General features: G+C 48.4%; 8 protein-coding genes across 8 annotated transcripts; 5 read left to right on the plus strand and 3 right to left on the minus strand.

Moving 5' to 3' along the window:
- Positions 1–631: 631 nt before the first annotated feature.
- On the minus strand, positions 632–1,472 carry F5891DRAFT_657077 (uncharacterized protein). The gene is made up of 3 exons (XM_041372666.1): positions 1,089–1,472; positions 988–1,038; positions 632–905 (listed from the first exon to the last, which is right to left on the minus strand). Exons 1-3 carry the CDS (start codon positions 1,267–1,269, stop codon positions 844–846), a joined length of 294 nt encoding a protein of 97 aa, XP_041221255.1. The 5' UTR covers positions 1,270–1,472; the 3' UTR covers positions 632–843.
- Positions 1,473–1,475: 3 nt separating this feature from the next.
- F5891DRAFT_657102 (uncharacterized protein) lies at positions 1,476–2,075 on the minus strand. Its single transcript, XM_041372667.1, has 3 exons — positions 2,063–2,075; positions 1,539–1,999; positions 1,476–1,488 (listed from the first exon to the last, which is right to left on the minus strand). The coding sequence occupies exon 2, from the start codon at positions 1,860–1,862 to the stop codon at positions 1,578–1,580; it is 285 nt and encodes a 94-aa protein (XP_041221256.1). The 5' UTR covers positions 1,863–1,999; positions 2,063–2,075; the 3' UTR covers positions 1,476–1,488; positions 1,539–1,577.
- A 723-nt stretch (positions 2,076–2,798) lies between these two features.
- Positions 2,799–4,779, plus strand: F5891DRAFT_1130538 (uncharacterized protein; the record flags this gene model as incomplete). Its single annotated transcript, XM_041364547.1, has 10 exons — positions 2,799–2,888; positions 2,947–3,045; positions 3,093–3,133; positions 3,184–3,362; positions 3,411–3,466; positions 3,518–3,573; positions 3,623–3,701; positions 3,818–4,076; positions 4,136–4,156; positions 4,715–4,779. The coding sequence occupies 10 exons, from the start codon at positions 2,799–2,801 to the stop codon at positions 4,777–4,779; spliced, it is 945 nt and encodes a 314-aa protein (XP_041221257.1).
- A 2,321-nt stretch (positions 4,780–7,100) lies between these two features.
- On the minus strand, positions 7,101–9,150 carry F5891DRAFT_657173 (cytochrome P450). The gene is made up of 11 exons (XM_041372668.1): positions 9,057–9,150; positions 8,907–9,003; positions 8,716–8,852; positions 8,538–8,663; positions 8,234–8,483; positions 8,062–8,184; positions 7,913–8,015; positions 7,773–7,859; positions 7,635–7,716; positions 7,456–7,578; positions 7,101–7,399 (listed from the first exon to the last, which is right to left on the minus strand). Exons 1-11 carry the CDS (start codon positions 9,068–9,070, stop codon positions 7,186–7,188), a joined length of 1,356 nt encoding a protein of 451 aa, XP_041221258.1. The 5' UTR covers positions 9,071–9,150; the 3' UTR covers positions 7,101–7,185.
- Positions 9,151–10,065: 915 nt separating this feature from the next.
- On the plus strand, positions 10,066–11,620 carry F5891DRAFT_657225 (uncharacterized protein). The gene is made up of 5 exons (XM_041372669.1): positions 10,066–10,354; positions 10,408–10,438; positions 10,492–10,825; positions 10,884–11,158; positions 11,210–11,620. The coding sequence occupies exons 1-5, from the start codon at positions 10,221–10,223 to the stop codon at positions 11,375–11,377; spliced, it is 942 nt and encodes a 313-aa protein (XP_041221259.1). The 5' UTR covers positions 10,066–10,220; the 3' UTR covers positions 11,378–11,620.
- Positions 11,621–11,631: 11 nt separating this feature from the next.
- F5891DRAFT_1057719 (uncharacterized protein) lies at positions 11,632–16,305 on the plus strand. The gene is made up of 13 exons (XM_041362750.1): positions 11,632–11,939; positions 11,993–12,157; positions 12,216–12,299; positions 12,348–12,454; positions 12,504–12,806; positions 12,856–13,201; positions 13,264–13,471; positions 13,522–13,738; positions 13,791–15,230; positions 15,284–15,380; positions 15,434–15,519; positions 15,581–15,711; positions 15,765–16,305. Exons 1-13 carry the CDS (start codon positions 11,726–11,728, stop codon positions 16,060–16,062), a joined length of 3,696 nt encoding a protein of 1,231 aa, XP_041221260.1. The 5' UTR covers positions 11,632–11,725; the 3' UTR covers positions 16,063–16,305.
- Positions 16,306–20,842: 4,537 nt separating this feature from the next.
- Positions 20,843–23,798, plus strand: F5891DRAFT_1057730 (major facilitator superfamily domain-containing protein). Its single transcript, XM_041362751.1, has 17 exons — positions 20,843–21,257; positions 21,313–21,331; positions 21,383–21,405; positions 21,458–21,575; positions 21,634–21,669; positions 21,722–21,781; positions 21,834–22,094; positions 22,147–22,374; positions 22,422–22,503; positions 22,557–22,693; positions 22,742–22,825; positions 22,877–22,947; positions 23,000–23,025; positions 23,080–23,089; positions 23,141–23,285; positions 23,338–23,367; positions 23,422–23,798. The coding sequence occupies exons 1-17, from the start codon at positions 21,126–21,128 to the stop codon at positions 23,499–23,501; spliced, it is 1,542 nt and encodes a 513-aa protein (XP_041221261.1). The 5' UTR covers positions 20,843–21,125; the 3' UTR covers positions 23,502–23,798.
- Positions 23,799–24,002: 204 nt separating this feature from the next.
- Positions 24,003–25,714, plus strand: F5891DRAFT_959805 (NADH-binding subunit of NADH:ubiquinone oxidoreductase; the record flags this gene model as incomplete). Its single annotated transcript, XM_041375685.1, has 5 exons — positions 24,003–24,179; positions 24,239–24,402; positions 24,467–25,256; positions 25,309–25,439; positions 25,486–25,714. 5 exons carry the CDS (start codon positions 24,003–24,005, stop codon positions 25,712–25,714), a joined length of 1,491 nt encoding a protein of 496 aa, XP_041221262.1.
- Between the last annotated feature and the right edge of the window lie 531 nt (positions 25,715–26,245).

Raw genomic sequence — 26,245 nt, forward strand, 5'->3', positions numbered from 1 at the left:
CCATCAGAGACATGTTACAGGATCTCCCGCTTATGACACTGAGCTACCTGGGCGTCTGCAATTTCGGCATAAGGGACGAAATGGAAACAACTACGACTACGGCGTCACTGATACTAATAGATCCACCTAGACTGAATCCTGCCACGTTTTTGTTTATCTAAAGGGCCTGCTGGCCGGAAACAAAGTCGGATGATACAACAAGCCCAAAACTTTCTGCAGTCAAACACGAGTTCAGCCCTTGAGCGCGTATTCGAACTTACACTTACGGCGTCGGCGTTCTGCGTGCTTCCAGTACCATTTTCAGCTATGCGATGATGAAAAGAAGCCGGACATGACATTGTCGTCGAGAATAGCACGCGCCTGCGAGGCGGACATGGACGATCGATGAGATTTTTGAATGGGAAAGGGCTCCTGAGTACGAAAAGGTTGAAGTCGTGCGGTAGCAGCGATGTCTTGGTTACTTTTTAATGTCTTTAGCAGCGACCTGGAGTCTTTCTATGTTTACAAGGGCAAAGCGATCTGGCAGTTGATTGTTGAAGGTCCTCGATATTCGGTCCTAGCTGAAATATTGCTTGAAGATGGGTTGGCGAGAGCTGCAGGATGCCAGGTCTACGACTCTTGAGAAGAATAGGTGACCGAATTACATAAGTCAAGAAATGACTCAAACCTACATGTTGTTCTCTGCGTGTTTCCTCGTTGTGAGCAGTATGAGTTAGGGGCGACGATGGTCGATTGGGATCATGTACTGCTTACACGTAAAGGGTTCGCATGTGTTGTACTACATGAGAGTCTGCATGGCCGAATACTGATCAATGTATACAATAATTGTTACATACAACGCTCTCACAACCTGCGGATTCGACAGCCCAGTATCCACTGCCTAATAATACAAACAAAATGGTCTCCTGGCATGCACAAAGTTCAGACGACAGGGTCTGTAAAACTCGGTCGATGATTGACTTTGAGATCTGTGAAAATATGCCGCACCTGCCGTTGGTTGTGTATTGCCTTGTCCTCCTCGACCACGTGTATCATAGTCTGCATGACGCTTGCATTTAGCGTTCCACACAACGGAAATTTCCTCTTACCATCTGTGTTTCGCGAAGCAGCTCCGGCTCGCTTGCCAGCCCCAGGCTCCTTCTGCTCACCCTTGGACAGTCTTTCCACTTCTTTCTTTGTGAGTTCATCGTCCGGAATTTGTTGTGTGGCTTCAGATGGGAAAGAGTCAACCGGCGTGTCTCCGACGAAGTGTTGTGTAGCGGCTGCCATGTTTCGGATTGGTGCAAGGAATTCGTGGACAAGAAGCTTCGTGGGTTACATAAAGTACTGACGAGGGTGCATGATCGTCATGCAATGATGTCATTTTGACATCCAAGTACCAATATGGCTATCTCCAATGACATAAGCCACTTGTGATCGTGCAAAACACAATTGTTCCAAACCAATATGAACGGATGATATTACATATGAGATGCACCGTGCGCATGCCTCTAACATGTGAACTCGAGCACCGAAGCAAATCCGTAACGAGGGCTTACCCTGAGGCTACCGCATTCCCATTTAAACTCTGACCGTTTCTATAGACTTGATACACTATGAGTTCCGTTCAGTGGGCGCTCTTGGACATCGTGTTGCGATGCTGGATGCAGAAGTAATAGGATTGCGCGAGGCACAAGGAGATCTCCGTCAATACCCCCAATTTTTTTACGGTGCCTTTTCACTTCAAGATCAAAGGTGATGCCGTCTGCGAGGCGTCCAACACGAGTCCGTAGAAAATGGCGTGCCCTTGTCGTACATAACTTACGTTGGAGAACCAGAAAGGGCAAGCTAAGGGGAAGATATGGTTGAAACCAATGCAACATGTCAAAATTTCAAACTTTATGCAGTAATGATACCCGAGCGGCGTAAGATCTGGCAAGTACCCTCAAGTACCCTGGCCAATCGATCAACGTGTTTGCGTTATTGGAAATAGGATAGGCCTCATCTTCTCGTGGTTTCTCTACGTAGACAAGGAAACAAGGATCAACCGAGATAAGTGAGTGACACTTGCAGGGCGACTCACCGCGGTAATATCAATCCAAACCCGGGGTGCCATTTTCCGCCCTCTTGTCGATCAGTTTAAGTTCGTAGGGCCAGGGCCGTACTCAGCGAATGATAGAAGCGAGTCTCACCTCAGCGAACCATTGTAGGCCCGTCGTCTAGACTTCGCAACAGGTAACGCGTGCCTAGATTTCAGTATGCACAGACAAATTATTTACTCCTTGTGCGTAGCAAGTGCGCGACAGGCCCAACGTGGCCCTAGAACGGTCGTTGATCCCATGTTTCGAGTGTTGAATGTTGAACGTTTTGATTTCGATCGAGAACTCTGAGCTTCCAAACTGCGATGATTCATGGTTGTCTTGAATGCTGACGGCGCATGGTCCTTTCATGCCACAGACGGAGATGAGGATATGTAGCATATGGTCCTAGCAGAACGTTGAAGATTTGGCCGAGGGTCTCCAAGGGAATGAACCATGATTCTTCTTACCTTGACCTTTTGTAGATAACCAAAAGTGGATAGTGATCCCGCTTTAGCCCCATTTGTATTACGGTTTGTATAAGAACAAAAGAAGTTTAGTGGATAGACGGTCCAACCGTCCCTGCATATTTCAAGATTCGAGACGCTCACTGTTTTTCATTTTTCTCTCTCTCATAACCTTGTGGTCTTTCCTTTCTTTCAAAGCATCATACGCGTTGCACGCGAATTTGGCCTCCACCTACACCACTCTTTTCCTGTCGATCCTTTTCGGTACAACACAATGACTCTAAAATTGCTTGCGCTATCGTCTCTCGCTTTGCTAACTAACGCGCATATGGCCGCGTATCACAAGGCAATGTATTGCTTTAATGTCATTCTAATGCTCCACATCGCATGATTCAACGCTGATAGTAGCATTATGTCTGTAGGGAACTGTGGCGGGACAGGTCAACTATAACAATGACGATCCTGTCAGCCCCTTGTGGATGTTGCAGAAGAGCGATTACTGGTTTCATCATTTCAACGGGGTGAGTTTATATTTTTGGAGTCACGAGTTTATGCTTATATTGCTCAGTGTGATGAGTTCCCCCCTGCGCCAGGAGACTTCCTTGAACTGTGTGTTTTGTGTTTTGTTCTGATTGTGTAAATCTCATTGTCTGTCTCAGACCTGCCGGAAGTTCCTTTACTGTTGAAGTAGCCGCCAACCGCGGTGTGACGTCCCTGTCATTTAATGGACAATTTGCGACTGAGTGGGGTGATGGTCAAAATCACCCCGAGGACTACTCCATCGCAAACTTGGCAGGCGCTCCTCTTTCTGGTAGTGATTGCATAGGTAGTCCCAATAGTGAGTACAGATTAGACCTGGTCGAACAGTCACACTAACGATGGGTAGTGCATACACAAAACCAGTCTATGGCTGCTGGGACTGCATTCGCAATCTCTTACCAGGTCTGCTATTGTTTGCTGTCTGATTGAACGCAAAGCTTACCAATAGAACAGTCGGAACTCAGCGAGGTTACGATTGACAACCTCGTCGTTTTTACCGTCCGCTATAAGTGCGTTCATATCCGATGACCCTGTGAATACCCCTGACCCTCATTATAGCACCCCTTGGAAACGTATCACAAGCTACGATGTTCCTAAGGACATGCCTGCTTGTCCCGCAGATGGTTGCACTTGTGCTGTGAGTTATTAATGGTTTCTCTCGACAAGGCTAACTTTCATTCATTTTCAACAGTGGGTTTGGGTTCGTTGCCTCTCGGTTGCGTTTCATTACCGTGAATTAACAACATCTTCTAGATTCCGGATGGGTGCGGCGAGCCTAACATTTACATGCAGGGCTTCAAGTGCATGGTCACCGGCGCTACCTCCACTACCCCTCTTGCCACCCCTAAACCTCCCGTCTGGTGCGAGGAGGACCAGAGTACATGTACTCAGGGCGCAAAGCAAATCCTGATCTGGAATCAGGCTGAGGGCAACAATATCGCAGTCAACGGTTTTGACCTGAGCGGCAATGCTAAGAGTCCGGCGTACAATAGCAAGTGTGGATTCCAGGACGGTGAGGGTTTTCATGCTTTGGTTGTCATTGGAAACATTGTATCTGATATATCGCCACAGGAGCACAGAATGACATCTTTGGTACATCGTCTTCTGCCGCCGCCCCGCCTGCAGCAATTGCTTCATCACCCTTATCGGCTACTTCATTATCCTCTTCAGCGTCTGCATCATCCTCTTCAGCTGTTGCATCATCCTCTTCAGCTGTTGCATCATCCTCTTCAGCCGTCTCATCATACCCGTCACCTTCGTCACCTGCTTCGTCACCCGCTTCATCATCTAAGATATCTTCTAGTGCTGTAGCCTCGTCAGCTGTTTCATCATACCCATCACCTTCTTCGTCACCTGCTTCATCATCCAAGATCTCTTCTAGTGCTGCAGGCTCGTCAGCTGTTTCATCATACCCATCACCTTCGTCACCTTCATCGCCCACTTCATCATCCACGATCTCTTCCAGTGCCGTAGCCTCGGCGGCCTCACCTCCATCGTGCGAGACTTCTACTAGCACAATGTTCATTACATCTACGGTTCAGCCGCCTGCAGTGGCAACCACCTTTAGATCAAGCGATCCTGCAACCTCACAATCGGCCAACAATCTCGTAGCCACTGCTATATCGAGCTCGTCGAGTGTCACCCCGACAGGTCACAAGACTTGCCGCAAACGGATGGTTCACAAGCCCGTCCGCCGTCGTTTCCTTTTCAAGTAGTTGATCTACGTTGCCATCCTGTCGACTACAACCATCTCTTATTGTTGAGCGGGCTCGACTATCTTTTGTTAGCTCGTCTGTAGATTGTGAGTTTCGCATTCCCTCGTTTTCGTTCTTCTGTTGTCATATTCTTGAAGTTCGATTATTGTTTATGCCCCGCATATTGTCGTTACCATCTCGGCGTTGACGCTCATTGAATGAGGCTCAATGTATTTTACTCCGCATACATTTACCGGATACCAGATACTAGATACCGCATGCTGAATTCCCATGTACCAGTCTTCCTTGCATTGGAAGGCAGCAAACTTGTGTGATGCTATACAATTGTTTTTCTACTGAGTGATTCTTGATGAAACTAAGTACATGATCGCAAGCGGCAATAGTACTAGTAGCACTCAGCTCGTGAGAATTATTAAGTTTTTCAACCAACACACTCGATTATAACGCTCTTTGATCTCTCACGTTCAACGTCCAACTCCCTTGTATTTCAAAAGACAAAAAGTTACTGGTTACGAGTCTAGGATGGCATTGGAGCAGATCTGGATGTTCGACAAAGCAGAATATTTCGATCCTGGAATATCCGGCCCATCCGAACATCCGACCCATGGCTGACTTAGCATCACGTGTAGTTCCCACGTACCTGATACGACAGCGACGTGTAAATGATAACCAAAATAGGTAAGCACGCTCGCGCGCTCACTGCGTGCATTGCCGAAACCTTCGTGCTCGCTGTTGCACACAGCGAGCTCAATTATTTTACCATTTTCACACATTTTTTTTAATAATTCTTTTGCATGTAATTAAATATTATATATTTCGCATACTCATAATTGAATGAATACTACAATGGGTCCTGATATTCCAGGATCGAGATGTCCTCTCCACCTCATCCTTTGGGCCTCAACCTATTCTAAAAAGGCTCTTGAGAGTTGGTCACGGTGTCAGCCGCGACACGCGCGGCGGCGCTGTGAGTCACGTGGTAAGTTGTGACCGTGATATTTATTATACATGCAAGACTTTGGGTCGGATGGGTCGGATGTTCGGATGGGCCGGATATTCCAGGATCGAGATGTCCTCCGACAAAGCCAGGACCCGTGAGAATTCTCATAGAATCAAAACTGGCACCCGCTGGGCAAAATCATGATTTACCCAAATGGCTGTTTCATCTAGACTACCGTCGGGAGTCTCGCAAACTACTCGTTTTACCCCTCGAAACTTCATAGCTACTCTCACCTGTGTTATCTCCGATAATCGTAACTTTTTGTTCACACCAAACATCAAGAATATGATGGCTGCCTCTGCAACTCCTCCCCCGCAGATCGCACTACTCAGCTGCAGGCCAGCATATCTCGAGACTCGTCTGCCTATCCGAATAGAAAGTCACTTGTGGTCGCTGACTCAGACGTCGATGTACATGTAATACCCTTTCTTCCAGATTATTGATTATACTGCCATAGGTCTTATCCTTGGGCTGCCAGCACTAAGAATGTCCTGATCATACAGTTCTTGTGTCCATTTTTTTGAATTCAGCAATGTTCGCTTTGGCCCGTAGTCAGAATGGAAGCTTCGAGCGTTCGTCATACTATGTGTACGACATTCCTAATAAAGACATCAATGTTGCCTCGTCCCATCTATCATCCTCGTCATTATAATTAACTCAACCTCTTGGAGAATAGCCTGCGGTATCATTACCTGTTCGACCCGATCCAACTGGTCGAATTCAAAAGCATTTCCCTCCAGTTCTTCAACTCTTCGAGAGCCACAAATTCAGAGACGACATCGCCAGGCGAGATACTCTCTAGGACCGGCGAGGAGTTCATCTACATCGCGAGGCCCGTCTCGATCGAGAGCGGAGATGCCCACGCAAAGAATGCTTGAAGATCCTGTGCAGTCTCAACAGCAATGCCAACTTTTCACGAGTAGTAGCTATGCGAGTTGTTCGGGACTTGTTCCAGGCGCTCAAAATTGTTGTTGATCAGTGACGCGAGGGGGCGTTCTCCAGCGTGCACCATCTTGCTTTAAGCTATGTTCGACGAGAACTCGTGACAGCGAAGGATAAAAGCTTTTTGGGAAAGGCAAAGCAACATAGATGGAATCGCGGGTATAGTAATACGCCATTGACGTCCATCTTCCTGTTCAGTGATATCAGGATTGCATCGCGATGTGGTAAAAGAGACGTTTCTTATAGTGAGAAGGCAAGAGATGCCGGCCCCAACATACATGATACGAGTACACATGAAAACAGCGATGACACTCGCGTTCTTCCAAGACAGTCAATGAATCGTCACTGCTTCAAAAAAATAAAGCCTGCAAATCTGGGACGGGGAAAAAGAGTAAAAGATACAACCTGTATGAATTCAGTCGCTACGTCACCCTGCATCAGAACTTTCAAGTTCATAGAGAAGTTCACTTCCCCGGTGCACATAGTTCCCTGACCACATTCTCATTGATCCTCTTCTCCAAACATATCTCAAACGGAGCAGCACGTATGTTTGCACTGTCCGAGAATGCAAGCGTATCGATCTTTGCTGCAGGATTCTCCGAAAGGCGGAAAGCCCAGAGAATAAGAGCCGTGGTGATGAAGACTGACCGATTCGCGACATGCTGACCAGGACACACTCTGAAATTTTCAAGTAAGGCCTAACAAATGGTCGAGAGATGAACGATACCACTCACCGGCGGCCAAAGCCAAAAGTGAAAAATCGGAGATCACCGCGCACGCGACCTGCATCGTCAATCCAACGCTGAGGATTAAACGTGTGTGGTTCCGGGAAGATCTCAGGATCGTTTGCGATAGCCCTGAAACATGAGCATCAGACCCAAAGGTGAGAGGACGAAAATGATTGCCTACTGACCAATGGTTCCCAATCACAGTCGTACCTGCCGGAATCAGGTAGTTTTTCCAAATGATGTCCTTAGTCGCGCGATGCGCAAAGCCTGTAGTGAAAGGCGGTCGTTCGTTATCGCGTCATCACAACTCAAATAAGACATACCTCCAAGACTGACAGGTCTCCACCTCAGACTCTCGAGCATGAACGCGGTAACCTGCGGCAGCATTTCCTGATCATCAAAAGTCGGCACTAATCAGGAGCTATTTGAGTCAGTAGATGGACAAAGAAAAGGCATAATCTACCCCGCGTACGCCCCACAATGTTATCGAATTCTTCTTGTACGCGAGCCTGCGCATCTGTGTGAGTGGCAGCAGCCATCATCATAATTGTGATTGCGGACGAAGTCTACAACAGTTGTTAAGTGAAGACGCGATGTAATGCAGTAGCTTACTGTATCAGAACCGGCCGCAAACATCGGACCTGCAACGTATCCCAGGTCCTTGTCTTCGAGCTGGTACTGTTTCTGGTGCTCTAAGATGAACCTCGCGAAGGATGGCCTCGTAGTCCCCTCACGCTTCACAGTGGTGAGCGAGGACATATATGATCATAAGAAAATCACGAACCATTTGTCTTCGCACCGCGTCCAACTGCCTGTGATAGAGAGCATGTTCTTCTTTCTGCCATGCCTTCAACTGACTCAGGTAGCCTGGGACGAAACGCAGGATTGGATACGTATCCACAAGGTATGCTCCCGGCCGGATAGCTTGATGAAAACGCGCAAGAGTCTTATTGACGGCAACAACTTCAAGATCTGTATATGAAGTCGGAGTAATTTTTCCATAGGTGAAGGACATGACCACCGAAGCTGAATAACTTAAATGCTTGAATTATCACCTGTTCCGCGCAAGCAAGAGCTAGTGTTCTTACCGCATGGTATGACCTTGGTGGTTCTTTGGATCATTTAAGATATTCAGAACCAGATTCTTCGAATGTCTCGTCTGGATGGGCTCATAAGTCTCCGCAACCTCGGGCTGCAAGCCTGCATGCAAAACCCTGCTTCATATTCAGTCTCGTTAATTGCACCTGGTAGAGACAAGATGTATACCTGCGCAGCCGGCGAAATCTTTCACCAGAGCCCTCAAGGAGCAGTCCCAACCCGTCAGTCAACGTCTCGTGCGCTGCAATAGAACGCGGGCAGTCGGCAAGATTTGCTCCCTCTTTTTCCATGATATCCACTGCAGCCTATGACATAATATACTTCATGCCTGGCTAAACAATGTGTTGTTTTATGCTGACCTGATGACGTCCTATAATCACAGAAATTCTATGGCCTTGTTTGAGCGAGAACACAGGTCCATATTGTTCTGTCCATCTCGCGAATTGAACCGGTGCACTGCGTAAGGGGTTAGATAGAGATCATGTTGGTGTCCCTTGACAGAGTCTTACTATGACTTTGGCATTGTATTTCCCAATAGCCAACGTCCGGGTGGTCTAGGCGGTAACGGCAGCCGCCTTGTGGCCTGATATCGTTGTTTCACTATCCAGACGCTGGCGAAGATAGATAATGATAAGGGTGCATGCAATGATAATCGCCATTGAAATGGTCCGGCTTGCTGATAGTCACAATTCGGACACCCCGCTACTTTGCAACACGTTAAATACTCCAGAGTAGAGGTGGTGACTTGCTGTAACGAGCAACGGGTACTACAGTGTATGAACACAGTGAGTTATATTTACAAATACAAGTTAAACACATACATGGATCAATCGGACCCGTACCGCGGCCTTCCTGTAGTGTAAGAACCTCGAATGACCACCCTGGTGATAAGTGAGTACTAGTGAGTAGTGCCACGACGCGCGAATGCCAAGGCATTTTGACTCCACCTGAAAATTAAGGTAGATCTTCATGTCGTTCTCGATGATCCATTGTATTGGTCGTGCCACAGGACCGTCGACCATTAGGTTTACAAAACATTGTAATACTCATAGCGGTCGATTCAGCGGAAGTAAAGTGGGTCACCATTCTAGAAATGTAACTTCGTACTCCGTACTCCGAACTTGCCTTAACTTCACATTACGGATATGTTCTACTTATTGAATTTAAACTATATATTATCAGATCTAAGTTGCATCTCCGCGAGTCTGGAGGTCTGCCAAACTTTGTCACCGCGCCAACAAGACTACCAGGCAGCTGTTGATCTGACGTGGCCTGTGGTGATGATGCATGACCCGTGATAGGCCAACAGCCTGCATACCACGACTCCTGCCCCGTTATGCCATGGAGACGATCTCTGCTCATTTTTGGGCGGAGTTCGTGGCTGGTAATCACAGCTCATTTTTGAGGAGGGGCTCACGGAGAAACCTTCATCCCATAGGGCCATTTGATCCAAATTAACGAGCACTCTCAATCGTCACGTTATGCAGACTTCTTCTCATATGCCGTTTCCTTCTCCCCCTGGGCCCCGGCAGCAATGTTGTAACTGATGCTATGCTAAATTGCTAATAGTTATTCCTAGCTTCCCCTTTAGCCCGATAAATGCGCACTGGCAGGTGGCATGCTATTCTTTAAATTTCTCGCCTTGGGTTTCAAGCTGGCATTGGACGGTTAAGATGCTACGCTCAACTGTCCTCGCTTTCGCTGCTCTTGTATCACTTACTTCGGCAACCCCTTTAATCTATGATGGCCGCGCCCCCTTCAACTATACCATTGAAGACCTGGATAATTCCGTGGACCCCTACTTATCGTAAATATCGTCTCGTTTGCTGCTTCGCCAAACGCGGGCTAACTTCCCTGCAGAGTAGTGAAAGGCGCTATGAATGCCTCACATGTATGGCTGTATCCTACTTGGTGATGATCGACTACTAAACAACCGATTTGCAGTATACTCAACTCCTTGGGCACGCGCTCAATGCTACCCCATTGTGGTCACCCAATCTGTGGTCTCCTGTAGAGCAGCCGATAACTATTTCGATTGATAATACCTCTATCTTTGTCCCTGGAAGTGGCACGCCTCAAAACGGTTTCCGCAGGACGGATCTCATTGCGCAAAAGGATGGGAACCATACCGCCTTGAACGCTATTGCCGATGTAGGAACCACTGTGTTCCATGTATCCATTATGGAGGAGTTGGAGAAACCTTTGAATATGAGCCATGAGTACCAGATCGTCTGGATTGAGCCTAATGATGGAAGCCACGTCTTCGAAATACAGCTCGGTCAGTGTTACATGATGCCAAAGCTGTTATATCTCCCCCTTGACACACCCTGATATAGGTTCACCTTTCACCATCCCTACAGGCACTGTACCTGTCTCTGATGCTCGATTTCTGAAAGTCCGCAACCATGCGCTTGACCTTCTGTTTGAAACACCTTTTACTCCCCACGACTGGCATAACTTCGCAGTCCAGATCGACTGGAAGAATCTTACCCTCGGCATCTTCTATTCTACCAATGGAGAGCCACTGAAGGCTGTCACTGGTCTCGTGGAGAATTCGAGCGCTTCACCCGGTGCAGCTGGCCAAGGCGACTATCATTTTGGTGTACTAAAGGTAAGTAAGCCACTATATGACTCGATAAAGGGTTGTCGAATTGCAAAATAGCTTCCACTCGCGGATCCCAATGAAACAGCTTCGCAGCAGGGCGATGTTGTGCATTTCGGTATCCAGGAGGGTGATACCGAGGCGCTGACCTATTCGGGTATATTCATCGAGAGTATCATTGGAGGCGTCAGCGCAGGATATGGGAAGACTATCGCTCCAATATCTTGAGAGGGTGTGCTTGGCCTAAAGTCCGACAGGCTTCGGGAGAGGACTAGAGCTGCAGGAGCGCTGTTGGCCATGATTGTCTGATGTTGACATGATGCTACGAGAATATGATTGCAGAAGGGTATAAAGCAACATTTCGGCACAATACTTTCGCAATTTTTTTGTGAGCCTCTCAACTTCATGGCATGGTGTTGGTACCGGACAAATGAAGTCAAGAACATGATCAGGGCAACTTGGGTTACATAATTATGATGATGGTCACTGACAAAGAACTAAGGATGCTTGCCTAAAATGGCAAGCAATAACACCTTGTCGGATTGATTCATCGACGCGAACAACGGGCTCTGGGACATGCAATCAACAGTCCCCAGGCGTGCGTCGACGCTAAATTCTGCAGTACCGTTGTCTCTCGTAGGTTATACGGCGGACCTGTACTCGGACTCGCGCAAACACGGCTACCAAGGACCAGTGAGAAATGTCCGCTTACACCGTGCAACAACCAATGGTGGAGGGACGATTGCGAAGAGCGACGATGGTTTAAGATGCGTTGTTGCGGGACGAGAATGTGAGCCGCTTTTCAATATTTTGTGTAGCACGAGATTGACGCGTCATCGTTAGCCTTGCGCATCTTGCGTCTGTCTGATCCAGAAGATGTCATAAATAATGACCATAAAGCCTCTATTGGTCGCGGTGGGCATCGTATCGAAGCGTCGCGGAATATATGGGATGGAAGTGGTTTGAAGATTGACAGTGCAAGTACTGATGTTGCCTGGTGCCATGGCAGTAAGCGGTTACAGATACTACGATGTTCAGCGCTTCATTGCCATTTCCTCCTTTGAAGGTTATGACAACAAGATTCTCACAAGCGCGCGGAATGGAGATCTCATTATGTGGGACCTCAACAGAGCTGGTAATGCCAAGTACGGTGCGTAGACTGGTCTGATATCAGACTCTACATCTCAAATACCGTTAGAAAGGAAGACGAAGTTTCATATCCGTTCGATTCACAAGTTATCCTGTTCCACTATAGTTCCGTACTACTGTGTTACAGGTTCTGCTGATGGCGATATGCGTGTCTGGGTGTGTACTTATCGTGTGCTGGCCTCCTCGGTAGCTCACTTTCGCGTAGGATCTTCGGGATATGTCGAAGTCCATCATGAAGATCCACCATCCAACCTCTGTTCGCTCTCTTGTCTTTTCACCATGTCTATCCCATCCCCTTCAAGCTGTTGTAGGTCTTGACAACGGATCAATCTATCGCTGGGATCTTCAAATGGGCCAGAGAGGTCAGCTTGACAGGTTACCTGTCGCACATACAGGTCCAATTCTCGCATTGGACTGGTGTAGCACTCCGGGTTCCAATAATGCCGGGGATGTTATCGGTGCCGATAGGAGCTGGATAGTCAGCGGAGGTTTGGACCACACTGTCAAAGCACGTTGGTTTTTTGCACTATTGCGCTACATTTACTTATGAGCATCAGGTCTGGGACCTCGCCACATCTGGCACGTCCGTTCATATTGCACATCAGCCTACCTATACCCTACATCCGTCGTTCCCTGTACGCCGAGTACTCTGGCGTCCTGAGTTTCCCTCCGAGATTGCACTCGTGTCCAATGAGGACTTTGGCGGAGGGAGTGGCAGTGAGCTATTAGCCAGCCCTCGACTACAGTCCGCAACGCCAGCGTTCATTAATGCCTCCAGTTCCGTCACTAAAGACAAGGATCCCAAAAGTAACGGTGCAGATGCTGTAGAGATATGGGACGTAAGACGTGGTTGGATTGCTAAATGGACTGTTGAAGTGAGCACGTCGGAGGGGGGTGTGACCGGTATGTATTCAAATCACGTCAGGTCTCATTGAAGTAACGACGTGGGTGCCCCGCATATGCAGATGCTATATTCCGTGACTCGCATGGGCTTTGGGTCCAGCATGCATCTGGAACATTTGCTCAAGTTGACTTACGTAGGTCTGTACGCCCTATTGATGCCGTTCCGCGCGTGGCACTCTCTTGGAATGTCGGTGTCGATGGGGATACCGACGGAACATTAGCTTTTGTCTCAGACAGGAGGGCCAGATGGGAAGTGCCCTACGATGATATGTTCGTACTCTCTACTTTATGTCGCAGCTATTTTCTCATTTGTGATGCAGTCACCCTGACAAACGACACGTACTTTCTGAACGAAAGCTCAAACTAAAATGCCTTGGTGACAAGCCTCGCATGCCCGTTCTGCAGACTATGGGTATGTATGTACGCGGAGGGCTTCATGATACGGAATCTGTGGGGTCATTTGAGCACCTGGCAAGAAAGTACCTTGTCGAGTCTGACGGGAGGAACAGGACCGCCGTTTGCAAGGTAAACGCCGAGGTGAGTGCTCTTTCCGTATGGGGCGTGTCTATAAGTGAACAAATATCCATAGGCGTCTATCGAAGCAGGAAGCGTGCACATAGCACAAGTATGGTTGCTACTTGGCTCTCTGCTTACCGACGTCATTCCGGAGTACATTAAACCGTCACCTCATTCGGAGAAGAGCCATCAGATTACTATGCACCTCACGCACTCTACTTCAGCCCCTGCTGCCATCCCTACACTTAGCACAAGATCTGGACCACATGCTTCAGGATCCACCTCAAAACCCACCTCATACCGTGCTGCCTCGTCAGATTCTGTCTCCAAGATGATCCAACAGACACGCCCCACTTCCACTTCCCCTGCTCAACCACATATATCCAGTCAGACATACCCTCAACCTCACCCTGAAGACAAACGCTCCACATCGAAAAACAGCAGCGGAACCTCTGCATCGAGAGAACGTGAAGGGGAGCGAGATGCCCTCCCAACCACTAAACCACCCCCTAATTCACGAAACTTGACCCCTGCATCGTCTACATCCTCATCGCCTCGCCATATACCTACTTCCCTTCCGCCAGCGTCAGCACTCCCGCCTTCGGCAATCATGACGCCTGCTACAACCCGTCGTCCATCAGTTCTTATTTCCACCGCGGCACAGGCACAGGGACATGTACGGCGGCCGTCTGTATATAACCGCGCGCCTGCATCTCACAGCGAGAGCCCTAGCACACCTAGTGTCAGTGCGAGCGACCGAAACCTCCGTCACGTAGGTGAAGGCGCCCTGGATGACTCAGATTCGTCAGACGGCAGTGAAAACTGCGCAGTGGTGAGCGCCGATGCCCTGGATAGCCATAGTGAAAACGAGAGAGATGTACCGCCTGATATCCCTCGACAAACCATAATATCGAAGTCGAGGAGTCTTAGCATGGGCCGTACAGGCCCAGCCCATCCTAGCCCACTCTCCAGACTCGCTGGGCAACGTTGGACGGAGGATGAGGATGATGGTAGCAAGGAGCATGAGGATGACGAGGCCAGTCCGTCACCTGGATCGACTGATACTGACGGCGAAGGACATAGCGGCCGTGACTCGGAGTGCAGTACCAGACCACGGAAGGTTAAGGTAAAAGCAGCTTCTGTGGCGAAGATACGCTCCAGAAAGAACTCGAATGCCAAACGACTGAAGAGTCGCACGCGGAGTGCCACTGTCGCTGTTCTTACTGCGTCACTACCATCTCCTGCGCAGCCAGCGTCTGAGAGTTCTCATTTGGTAAAGCAGGCAAGCAACAGCAGCATTCGCACAGTCACAGTCGGATCTGGCCGCGAACAGGAGCAAAACACTGGGCTCATACATCGTGATGAGGATGCCTCGCAGGCAGACGCGGATGATCATCAAGTCTGGCGTGGTATGACTGAATCTCGACGTCGTATTGTAATGGAAGAGGAAGCTCAGCTTCGCGAGGCAGCATGGCACGCACTAAGGGAGGCAGTTGAAGAATTTGCAGAAACAGTAAGGGATAATTTGAGGTGGTCTCACATAATATCTGATGGAACAAAAATCAGGGTGATGTTCAGATGTGCGCTATGCTGGCGCTCATTGCAGCGAAGGAATTGGGGATCAGCCGGAAGAGAGGCTTGCAATTCTTAGAGGCATATATTGGTAAGCTTTAATGTTTGTTTGCCTGTCACGAACGCTAAACTAATACCCGCAAGAACTACTCACTCGCCTCCGACTGCACACTTGTGCTGCGTACTTGCGTAAATGCAGCAATTTCGAGGATGTTTCAAATACCACCAAGGTAGGTCCTGTTCAGCTGATGGGGGGGGGGGGGGGGGGACGGTGCTGAACATAAGTTTTAGCTCGAAACTATCATTTACACTGCCTGCGGACGTTGTCGCAAACCTATCCTTCTTTCACGCGCTCGAACGGTGACTGGAGCTCACGCATTATGTACGACATGTAAAAGTGCAGTTGTGAAGTGTTCGATATGGTCAGTCAAAGTACTCTATGTTACTCTGCACGCTGAGAACTCATCGTCATTAGTCATCTTCCTGTCCGCACACTACTTTTCCAATGTTCTGTTTGCACGCATGGTGGCCACCAGGAGTGCTATAGGCGATATCACATGGGACGTCCGATGGTCGATATCCCAACCTCTTTGTCGGCACGTGGGCGTTCGCTGATCAGAGAACGAAATGATGATGGTGAAGAGGGAGAGGAGGCTACTTGCTCTGAGAGCCGGGGGGAGAGGACACTGGCGGGCCATCTATGTGCAGCCGGATGCGGGCATTACTGTTGGGCAACTGTGGGCGGGCAGCTAGGTGCAGAGGAAGCTTCATGACCAGTCGCTCTAGGAATCGCTTGACTCTACATGGTTGGATCTTAGTCTGTTGTGACTGCAAATTTTATTTGCCAGGTGGCAAATGAATGGCAAATTTCGAAAGCAGTAGACTGTACGCTGTCCTGCAATTCGTGGTTTGTATTGAAGATATGATCGGGCGGGAACAGGGCCGGCAGCCATTTGCAAGCTGAACATCGAGATTAGTGTTCTCGCGTGAAGGTATCAGTTGGTTTTTTTTGGATCCTTGTTTATCATCTGTGGGCCTTGCCCTATCATGGACACTAGCAAGCACCCACTGTACTAGTCATTTCCTTGAGCAATCTATCCGCTTCGTCACGACCAAACGCAATTCCCGCAGCATCACCGAGTTGAGAATTTACAATTTTGGATCTGCACTCAAGTCACGAGCCCGCCAATATACGATACGAGTACAAAGAAATACAATTAATGTTGAAGTAACTGTGTCCGTGTTCTAAAATACGTACGTAACTGCTCGAGGACTGCATCTCAGTTGGCAGCATGTAGGGTGCTTCACTCCGACTTGAGAGCTGAGTAAAAAAAATTCCGTGTGTTCAAAATGCATGTGTGACCGGTCGCGGTGAGTGGGTAGAACATTCGTTATGACGAGATGGCTAAGTGAAGGATAATTGAGAACTGTGGCATAGGTGGCATTACTAAAAGACTTACTGAAGATCCACGCGCGTAAGCCGGACCTCGTAGCTTCATCGCTTGCGTCCATCCCATATTTGTACGATTCAAAGGCTTCTCCAAGTCTTCCAGCTTTAAGGAGTGTAAAACATAGCTTCTCGTTGGCAGTTTGTCACAGCGACTCGAACTCCCACCCGGATAGCTACAAAAAAAGTACATTTGAACATGAAAATGTCTGATTGCTTCATATCGACATACCACAGTGAAAGCCTTGCATGCAGAAGGAGTGGCCGATTTAGCCAAGAAAGTGCTAGCCTTGACAGCGGCACTAAAGTGCTCAACAGCTTCATTGTGATGCGCGTCGTTGAAAGCAATAGTTCCCAGTTGCGCTCGCAGACTCGCCTGATATACGAAGCGCAGATACATCAATGAGCACACAAACACCGGTGCACGGTGCTCACCTCCACGCCACGACAAACAAGGGAATCGGCATTTGGATCAGTAGCCAGCTGTTTGATACAAAGTATTGCTTCGCTATGTTCATTTGCATTGAACATTGCGATAGCCTGAGACTCATAATGAAGCACGGAGTACGCAGGAAAAATTCAATCTACATACCTGGATTAAGAAAAGGAAAATAGTAGCATCTGAATTGCCGACTGTAAACGTGAACGCGAGTTCAAAGGCTGTTCTCGCGTTCTCGACCAGCTGTTTTCCGCATAGGGCAATACCTTAGACGATATAGCCTGCTAACGAGGGATGTATGGTGAGGGACTATGTTACGATCGAAATCAGGATATTTGTGTGAGGGCACGATGAGCCGTTGTCACCTTGATTGCATCCTGAAGCGCACAGTCCCAGTCGGATTTGCGCGCCATAACGAAAGAACGATTAGCATAGGACGCGTAGTTGTTGACGCCGGCGTCGAAATTTTGGGTCAGTACCATTTCAGCAGTAGATAAGACTTCCGTCATGCGCGTATTGCGGGCAGGCTTGGTGATGACATTGGCCTGAAGCGTGACGACAATCTGAATTGTGGCGACGGTCTAGCAGGCAATATTTGATTTGTGTTGCATAATAGAATCGGGGAAACATGCCTTTGAATCAGAACCTTGATCCTTGGAATCAAAAGACGCATTGTGAGATGGCGAAGGGGCGGGAATTCAACAAGAAAGTACCTTTGGCGCCAAATCTTTTGAACCGCCTTCTGAATCAGAGCATGGAGACTCCGAAAAGACGCATGATGAGATGGCAAAGGGGCAGGAAACTGCCATCGATGGAGAAGGTTACGGAAAGCACCAAAGCACAGTGCTGGAAGCTGGCGATGGTTCGCTGATCTGAGAGGTGCCAGAGACGAACATGGTTGTCGTAAGATGTAGACGCAACGAGCGTGCCAGCAGAATTGACAACAATAGCCTTGATAACGGTAGCGTGACCTATCCAGGGTTCACCGACCTGCTTCCAAGTCGATATATCCCACTCTCGTATGGTGGGATCTTGGTGATCGCCGCCTGTGAGAAGGCGTGTTCCGTCGGGAGTCCATGCCAGTGAGAAGTTCGTTTTACGGTGACCCTTGAAATTTGCGACACACTGCCTCTTGCCTGATTTATAGATCTCGATTTTCTCCCTTGTCGCAATCCCGAGGAGTGTGCCAGACGGCGAATACCGGACGCAGCGAACTAGACAATTAGACTTGATTAGATTTCCTTGCACCTGCCACGTCCGCGTGCTCACAAACTTTGTCGTTCCGTCATCTAAACCAGTAGCCAGAACCGCGCCGTCTGGAGAAAAATCTATGGATAAGATTGTCGCGGAGTGGACTTTGATGGGCCTGGTGAGAGATTCTCCAGTTTCTCTATGGGAGGCGATGAGCTCTCCTCTCGTATCACCGCTTGCTATCAATTTCCCACCTCGTGATACCGCCAACGCATTCAGCGCGCCACGATGCCCCTCCATTTTCTTCAACACTTCAAGTCCCACAGACAGAGCATCTTGTCTTTTGATGCGGTGACCATCCGCCGCCCATCTGGTAAAGCTGCCACTGCGTTTATGTTGTCTGTATGATCTTCAAACACTCGAACAGCTGTAGTGTTCGAAATAAGCTGCACCATTTTACAAGAGGTGGGCTTGGTGTAGAGATCGTGGGTTTCGTGCGCTGAGTCGCAGAGGTGTAGCACAGATGAATCGGGAAAAGGTTCCCATCCTTACAATACCATGTAACACAAATTTCAAGGGTTAACTTGGCACTCGAGGTGATAACCTAAGTTTAATAGGCATTTTATAAAAGGCATTCGTAAGGGGCTAACTAAACTCCTCAGCCGGCGGCATTACACAACCATGGGAATTTTCTCTACGTACTGCTCGATGGTGAGTTACCTGCTGCTACTCTAGTATGACCGCGCGGAAACATTTCAGAGCAATCCAATTTCTTCTCGCCCTGATAGAAGGCACACGACCTGCAACTTAAACCTGACACAGTACTAACCAATAGTAAACTAGCGTCGACCCTACACGCGCTGTCACTCCTTGGTATGTAATTTAGATGTTCACGATACCTTTCTCATTGACTATCATGATGCTTGAAGCACTTTTCCAAGTATGAACTTATTGGTATAGTAGGCTTCACAAGGGCAGGATGGTGTCATACACGTATCCAGGGCTGACCATTACAACAATATATCTAGATTAAGGTGTCCTGCATGCATTTATGGCGTCGCGATCTGGGGAAAAGAAGACAGCTTCCAATTCGCCTCGTATTCAGGCTGTACCGCAGACGATCCAAAATGACTGTCTTACACGAAAGCAATGCACGATCATGCCTCACGAAGTGCAGCATCTTCCGGTCCAATTCAGTGCTCGAGGCCTTTACTCTTCTTCACATGCATCAAGAAATTGACCAGACCGTTGTGCTACTAGTAATAGTTTGCGCCTGTTTATATCGACCGCTAGCACCCTTCTGTATGTCCCCCGAATCCCCGATTGAGCACACACACCTTTCCCCATTTTCCTAACTATCAAGCGTGGTTGCACACAGAGTTCATTTATGGAAACGTCACTGCTGCGGCATCTCGCGCTTTTCGTTCAACGAACGACAATAGCTGACTCGGGATGACGGGATGTTTACAACGTGTGTTCACTGTTTTTTTATGCTTGCATTTGTTAAACTGTTTTTAATCCTGTCTGGTGCAGTGCTGCCTTGTATCTTATCTATTCTCGCACCGTCGATCTACGACCTGCCCACGATTTGTTCCGTTCTGTGCTGATTGATTCCCTCGATTTGGAGCAGTTTCCATGGAGGCGATATATCAGACACGAGGTGACCTCGTAGTTCTTTGCGGACACAGCATCACGGATACATTTTGGCATATACATTACGCATTTCAGGACCCTACTCCCGCGGTCTCCGCTCTCTCGGGCTGTGTCTTGTTCTTGGCTGCAGTGAAATATTGTTAGTACATATGTCAATCGTCAAACGTTTGGAAGATGATTGAACGATCTATAGGCAGTGTTAGGGTATGTATTCCCTTCTCTGAGACGGCTCTTACCAGACTTATGTCATTCTGCCCCGAAAAGCATGATGCTATAATATCAATCAACAGTTAAGAACGTGTGCACGACACTTGCAGGCTGCAGCCTATGTTTTGCAGCCAATCTGAATCGCGATAGAGCGGGCTCCCGGCCCTGTTATAGCCACGTAGCAACGTAGCTCCATAGCCCGGGTCACATGCTACTACGTGACAACAGACGTTAAGATACTGTCAGAAACGTTCCTCGCTCCGGAGCACCCGACTTTTTTTGTAGATCTTCCAAGATATCGGAATATATCGGCCAGTGATATCGACGCTATGAACTTAATAAGTCACCCGGCATATCAGTATTTTGATCTATCTATACTAACACATAACAGTATGCGAGGATTGCCAGATTATCATGATCAGTGATAATTACTCTAAGCTGCAGATCAAGCATGCTTCTCGGTAGTCAGCATAGCTTCAGATTTGAATTTCCAACGCACGTGTCATATGCGATTTGTTACCTACGTTTAACACTGATTCGGTAATTTTCTGCGCGGCAGTCTTGGCAGCACATGGTAATACTTTATTATTATTAATGTAGCTCCCAATGTGACCGTGATTCTCCGATTCATACCACTCCTTGCTGTAAGGCAGGCCGAGCTTGGCTGAAGCTGAAAACTTCATCGGAAATGGAGCGGGGGATATAACTGTGATTACAGACTCGGACGCGTGGCACTATACTGCCACCAGCGTATATCACTCACGTTTGCGCTTCGCGACAGAACCTTGGAGCTAAGTTGATTCTGGGCCTGAGCCAGCGCCACACTAGTACTTAATAAAAGCCCGGCCGAGCAGGCACGAATATTGCATCATTGATCCCTTTCCTATCTGTGCACTAGGATGTCTGGTCAAGCCGCAGGAAGCAATGATACTCGCCAGAGAGCTGCCCTCGAGGAATATGAACAATCTGGTGAGGGCAGGCCCCCTTTCATTCTGACATATGCCGAGGTGAAACTCCTGGGTATCGCTGGGGTGAGTGCCGCATCCGTGTCGTGTCTGCGTTTGCGTAAACTTATCTGTCATCCAGGTTGGCTTTTTCTTGGATGGTAGGTGCTTGGTCCTGTTCGAATGCAAACTCTCATATCTTTATGTAACAGCTTATGACTTGTTCATCATCAATGTAAGTGCCTTATTTCATATGGTGGCGTATGGGACTAGATCTATCTGCGCAGCCCGTGTCTACTATGTTGCAATACAGGCTTTACCCGGGCGGAACCATGCCCGCCAATCTGCAAGGATTATTGAAAGCTTCTGCCAACATCGGAAGTGTGATCGGCCAGTTTCTGTTTGGTGAGCTGCGTAGTACACCATGCTTTATCACGCTCCTACTAATTTCGTAATGATATAGGATACTGCGCTGATGCTTTCGGGAGAAAGGCAATTTGTCAGTTCTTCACATTTTTCTTGCTAGCATCCGCATTCATGTGCGTTGACAGATGGAAAAGAGCTTATGCTCATCATCATTGCAACTATCCTCTGCATCTCTACACCCACAGGTATGTCCTTTGATTCTCCATTCGTATTTTCTAGCGCTAAGCCATTATCAAGGCTCGCTCTCCCCAAACGGATGCCTCATTTACTTGACGATATTTCGTATCTTACTTGGCGTGGGTGTCGGTGGCGATTACCCCATGTCGGCCTCCGTGACTAGCGACCGTGCTACAATCCGTAAGCGTGGGACCATGCTCGCATATATCTTCGCGAATCAAGGATGGGGTAGCTTCGTGGGGTCGCTGGTGACTATTGTCGTTCTGGCATGCTACAAGCATGTCATGAATGATGAAGATGAGACATCCAAGGTCGATGGAGGTGCGTGTCATGTACTAATTGCGTGATGTTGCTGATCGACAGTTAACCCTAGTGTGGAGGATCGTCATTGGATTGTCGCTCATTCCGGCCTTCGGCACACTCTACCAGCGTTTGACCCTCCCAGAGTCCACGCGTTACAAGAAGTCGCAGGAGGCAGACGTGGTTGAACAGGATGATTTAGAGAAGGAGAAGATGGGGGTCAAAGCTGATGTTCATGCTACTGAATCTGACTTGAACGTAGATAGGGGAGCTTCCGTGCCAAAGAAGTCTCACGTCCTAGGTATGGTTCCTTGTCGAATCTCTTCCTTGGTCTCATGGATGTTTTAGAGGTCATCAAGTACTTCTCCGAGTGGAGACACCTGAAGATACTCATCGGAACTTGTTCATGCTGGTTTCTACTAGACGTCGCGTACGCCGGGTCCCGATCATCGAATATGTTTCCTTCTGACATGATGGTGCTAGTTTCTATGGGATCAATCTGAACACAAACGTGGTGCTTTCTGAAATAGGTTACGCCGGCAACACAGGCACGCCTTGGGAGAAGCTCTTCAAGGTCGCTACGGGAAACATCATCATCACCGCACTAGGATTTGTCCCAGGTACATGTGTAGTTCCATCTCCCTTGACATCATCACTCACTTCGAAAGGCTACTACGTGACTGTGCTCACCATCGAGAAGCTCGGCCGCAAGACCATTCAGGTAATGGGATTCCTGATGGAAGCTCTGTTCTGTGGGTCGTTACAAATATTCTAGAGTCATCTCTGCTGACGGCGTGCTGCAGTGGGCATCTTGGCTGGGAAATTCCATAGCTTGAGCACTGCAGCGTTCATAATAAATTTTACGTTGCTCCAGGTGCGTGACAGGGGTTTGATGGAAGATTTTGACTAAATCGAATTTTATTGAGTTCTTCTTCAACTTTGGAGCCAATGCGTGAGTTCTTCGCTCAACTAGAACATACTCCATTCTGACTTGCCCATTGCGTAGCACCACCTATGTGCGTTGTCATGCACGTTTGCACGTCAGATACAACTGACGGAACTCACAGTGTTATCCTGCCGAGGTGTTCCCCACCCGATACCGAGCGTTTGCACACGGCATGTCCGCGGCTTGCGGGAAAACAGGAGCAATCATATCCGCTCTCGTGTTCAACTCCCTCACAGACAAGATTGGTACACCTGCTGTGCTTTGGAGTACGTCATTAATTGACCAATATGTGCTAGCAACTTAATTTTTTCCCCACAGTTTTCTTCGGCTGTTCAATTCTTGGTGCCGGTACTGAAAACCATAGTTTCATTCTGCGACAGTGACTGACAAGTTCATTTGCAGCTTGTACTTTCCTTTTACCCGAGGTCGCTGGTCGTGACCCAGATGCGGTCCTCGAAGAGGAGCTGAGGGAGCAGCAGTAATCTCTGATTTTGTCAACAACATGTACTTCACATTTATTGTCCTGGTTTGTTCTTTTAAGAGTTGTCGCTCACCCTATCCGAGATTTAGGGGTAGTACTTCTCTCGAGTACTACATAAATTAGACAAATGTCGGCGATGTTTGCCTGCTTCCCCGTCTACCGTGACTAGCAGGATAATTCATTTGCGAAAAACGTTACAACAGCTAATATCCAATACAGTCGATACCTACAGTATTGTAGCGCAATGGAGGCTGCTAGTAGTACTTCATGAAAATATGTCATCAGGGTTTCTCGATTATCTGAAACATGTCGCATATGTCTGACCCACCGAATCGTATCCTCAGGCTTTTGATTCGACGAATACGGACACGCCCGGGATGGTCACACACGCTGACTAAGCCACTTCCACTCAATTTTGTCAACAGCAATAAACACATATCGTTCCGAACTCGAAGGACTTGGTTCAGAGTAGTCACCGCCGACGACAGCGACAGGCTCAAATATGCTCAAAGCCTCAAAATCGGTCGCTCGAATTCAGCGGCAAGCCAATATTTCAATCAGGCGTGGTCTTGCAACTGTTGCCGACCCGCCTGTTCGCCGATACGGCGGTCTCAAAGACCAGGACCGCATCTTCACAAATGCATATTGCAGACATGACCATGGTATCAAGGGCGCCTTAGTGAGTCTAATGTCCTTATGCAACTATTTCGTGTTCATTTGTTTGGCTGTTTCCGACAGTCTCGTGGTGACTGGCATCGCACGAAAGACATTCTTTTGAAGGGTGACTCTTGGATCATTCAAACAATCAAGGATTCAGGGCTCAGAGGCCGGGGTGGTGCTGGATTCCCAAGTGGTCTCAAATGGTCATTCATGAACAAGCCGGACTGGCAAAAGGATAAACGGTATTTATGTTCTTGAATTGTAACGTTTTGTCCGGTTCGGTACTCACTTGTCGTTTTTGCGCAGGCCCCGCTACCTAGTTGTCAACGCCGACGAGGGAGAACCGGGAACCTGTAAGGACCGCGAGATTCTTCGTGGTGATCCACACAAACTGGTGGAAGGGTGTCTGGTTGCCGGCCGCGCCATGAACGCGACCGCAGCCTACATATACATTCGTGGAGAATTTTTCCAGGAGGCCTCTCATCTTCAGCAAGCTATCGACGAGGCGTACAAAGGTGGATTCATCGGCAAAGATGCATGCGGTTCCGGTTACTCGTTTGATGTATACCTCCATCGCGGAGCTGGTGCATACATCTGCGGCGAGGAAACTGCGTTAATCGAAAGTCTCGAGGGCAAACAAGGCAAGCCCCGACTGAAGCCACCTTTCCCCGCAGATGTTGGCTTGTTCGGATGCCCCACCACTGTTGCTAATGTCGAGACTGTTGCGGTGGCACCTACTATCTGCCGTCGTGGTGGATCTTGGTTCGCCAGCTTTGGTCGCGAGCGCAATCAGGGCACAAAACTATTCTGCATTAGTGGTCACGTTAACAACCCTTGTGTTGTCGAAGAGGAGATGAGCATCCCGCTGAAAGACCTTATCGAGCGGCATTGCGGAGGTGTCAGAGGTGGCTGGGATAACCTACTCGGTATTATTCCTGGTGGAAGCTCCGTCCCAGTCCTGCCTATAGACAAGTGCTCAGAAGTTCTGATGGACTATGATTCTTTGAAGGATGCACAGTCGGGTCTTGGGACGGGTGCCGTCATCGTAATGGACAAGAGTACCGACATCGTATCTGCCATTGCACGGTTCTCTTCAGTACGGGCTCTGTGTTTTGCTTATGCTTCTATTATGCTTAACTTTCTACCAGTTCTACAAACATGAGTCTTGTGGACAGTGTACGCCCTGCCGGGAGGGTACGACGTGGATGATGAACATGATGAATCGCATGGTGGAGGGCCGCGCTCATAGACGTGAAATTGACATGCTCCTTGAGCTCACGTAAGTTATCGCTGTACAGCTTTTCTTAACTCACCGTTCTCTGCAGTAAACAAGTAGAGGGCCGGACCATCTGTGCTCTCGGCGATGCTGCCGCTTGGCCCATTCAGGGCCTCATGCGGCATTTCCGCCCAGAAGTGGAAGCCCGTATCGATGCTTTCCGTGCTTCTCAAGGCGGTGTGATGTTTGGTGGCCGTATGATACACGACGCGGATCCAACACTTGCAATACCTGATAACCTGGGTGCCAACTTAGTCGAGCCCGGTGATAGAGTATGACCTGCGCCTGTTACTTAGCCTCACTTTGCTATGCAATGTACGGAATCACACTTAACAGTCACCAGGGATGGACCACAAGCGATCAAGATATCATGCACAGGCTTGAAGCTTGACTTGCTGACATGTGAATAACAGCTGCTGAAAGTACGTAATTAAGTACTACTGTCATGGGCAGGATAATCGGTTCTGCCAGAGCCGTTAAATCGCACAAGTCTGGGCGCTAAGATGTGTTCTCCCTCTGCGACATTGACAGTCGGCCTTCGGGAAATGGACCAAATCGTTGATGATTATGACAGTAGTGCTCAGTGCTCAACATTCGTGAATGGGCCTTTTCCAGATGAGCACATTTTTAAGTTCATGTTCATGTGTGCATGTACTGGCTCGGTGGCTATTGGGTCGACATGCCATGCTAATAGCTATGCGGACGCGCATTTTTGTTTCCTTTATGCACCGCTGCCTGCGCAACTCAGGGCAGATATGGGCCAGCCAGGACCAACCTGGCCAGAGCTCAAAATAGAACTTTCAACCTTC

This window comes from Suillus fuscotomentosus (genome assembly GCF_016647785.1).
Source record: "Suillus fuscotomentosus strain FC203 chromosome Unknown F5891scaffold_64, whole genome shotgun sequence".
NCBI classification, from domain to species: Eukaryota; Fungi; Basidiomycota; class Agaricomycetes; order Boletales; family Suillaceae; genus Suillus; species Suillus fuscotomentosus.

Excerpts from the sequence above, each read along its gene's own strand:
- F5891DRAFT_657077 (XM_041372666.1), bottom strand. The coding sequence starts at position 1,269 with ATGGCAGCCGCTACACAACACTTCGTCGGAGACACGCCGGTTGACTCT. Across the intron at positions 1,039-1,088 it reads TGCTTCGCGAAACACAGATG|ACTATGATACACGTGGTCGA; the intron begins GTAAGAGGAAAT and ends AGCGTCATGCAG. Across the intron at positions 906-987 it reads CAATACACAACCAACGGCAG|GAGACCATTTTGTTTGTATT; the intron begins GTGCGGCATATT and ends TGTGCATGCCAG.
- F5891DRAFT_657102 (XM_041372667.1), bottom strand. The coding sequence starts at position 1,862 with ATGTTGCATTGGTTTCAACCATATCTTCCCCTTAGCTTGCCCTTTCTG.
- F5891DRAFT_657173 (XM_041372668.1), bottom strand. Across the intron at positions 7,717-7,772 it reads GAGACCTGTCAGTCTTGGAG|GCTTTGCGCATCGCGCGACT; the intron begins GTATGTCTTATT and ends CTTTCACTACAG. Across the intron at positions 7,400-7,455 it reads ACTTTTGGCTTTGGCCGCCG|AGTGTGTCCTGGTCAGCATG; the intron begins GTGAGTGGTATC and ends TGAAAATTTCAG.
- F5891DRAFT_657225 (XM_041372669.1), top strand. The coding sequence starts at position 10,221 with ATGCTACGCTCAACTGTCCTCGCTTTCGCTGCTCTTGTATCACTTACT. Across the intron at positions 10,355-10,407 it reads TCCGTGGACCCCTACTTATC|AGTAGTGAAAGGCGCTATGA; the intron begins GTAAATATCGTC and ends ACTTCCCTGCAG. Across the intron at positions 10,826-10,883 it reads CGTCTTCGAAATACAGCTCG|GTTCACCTTTCACCATCCCT; the intron begins GTCAGTGTTACA and ends ACCCTGATATAG.
- F5891DRAFT_1057719 (XM_041362750.1), top strand. The coding sequence starts at position 11,726 with ATGCAATCAACAGTCCCCAGGCGTGCGTCGACGCTAAATTCTGCAGTA. Across the intron at positions 12,158-12,215 it reads TGTTGCCTGGTGCCATGGCA|GTTATGACAACAAGATTCTC; the intron begins GTAAGCGGTTAC and ends CCTCCTTTGAAG. Across the intron at positions 12,455-12,503 it reads ATGGCGATATGCGTGTCTGG|GATCTTCGGGATATGTCGAA; the intron begins GTGTGTACTTAT and ends ACTTTCGCGTAG.
- F5891DRAFT_1057730 (XM_041362751.1), top strand. The coding sequence starts at position 21,126 with ATGTCTGGTCAAGCCGCAGGAAGCAATGATACTCGCCAGAGAGCTGCC. Across the intron at positions 21,406-21,457 it reads ATGACTTGTTCATCATCAAT|CCCGTGTCTACTATGTTGCA; the intron begins GTAAGTGCCTTA and ends CTATCTGCGCAG. Across the intron at positions 22,504-22,556 it reads TGGTTTCTACTAGACGTCGC|TTTCTATGGGATCAATCTGA; the intron begins GTACGCCGGGTC and ends TGATGGTGCTAG.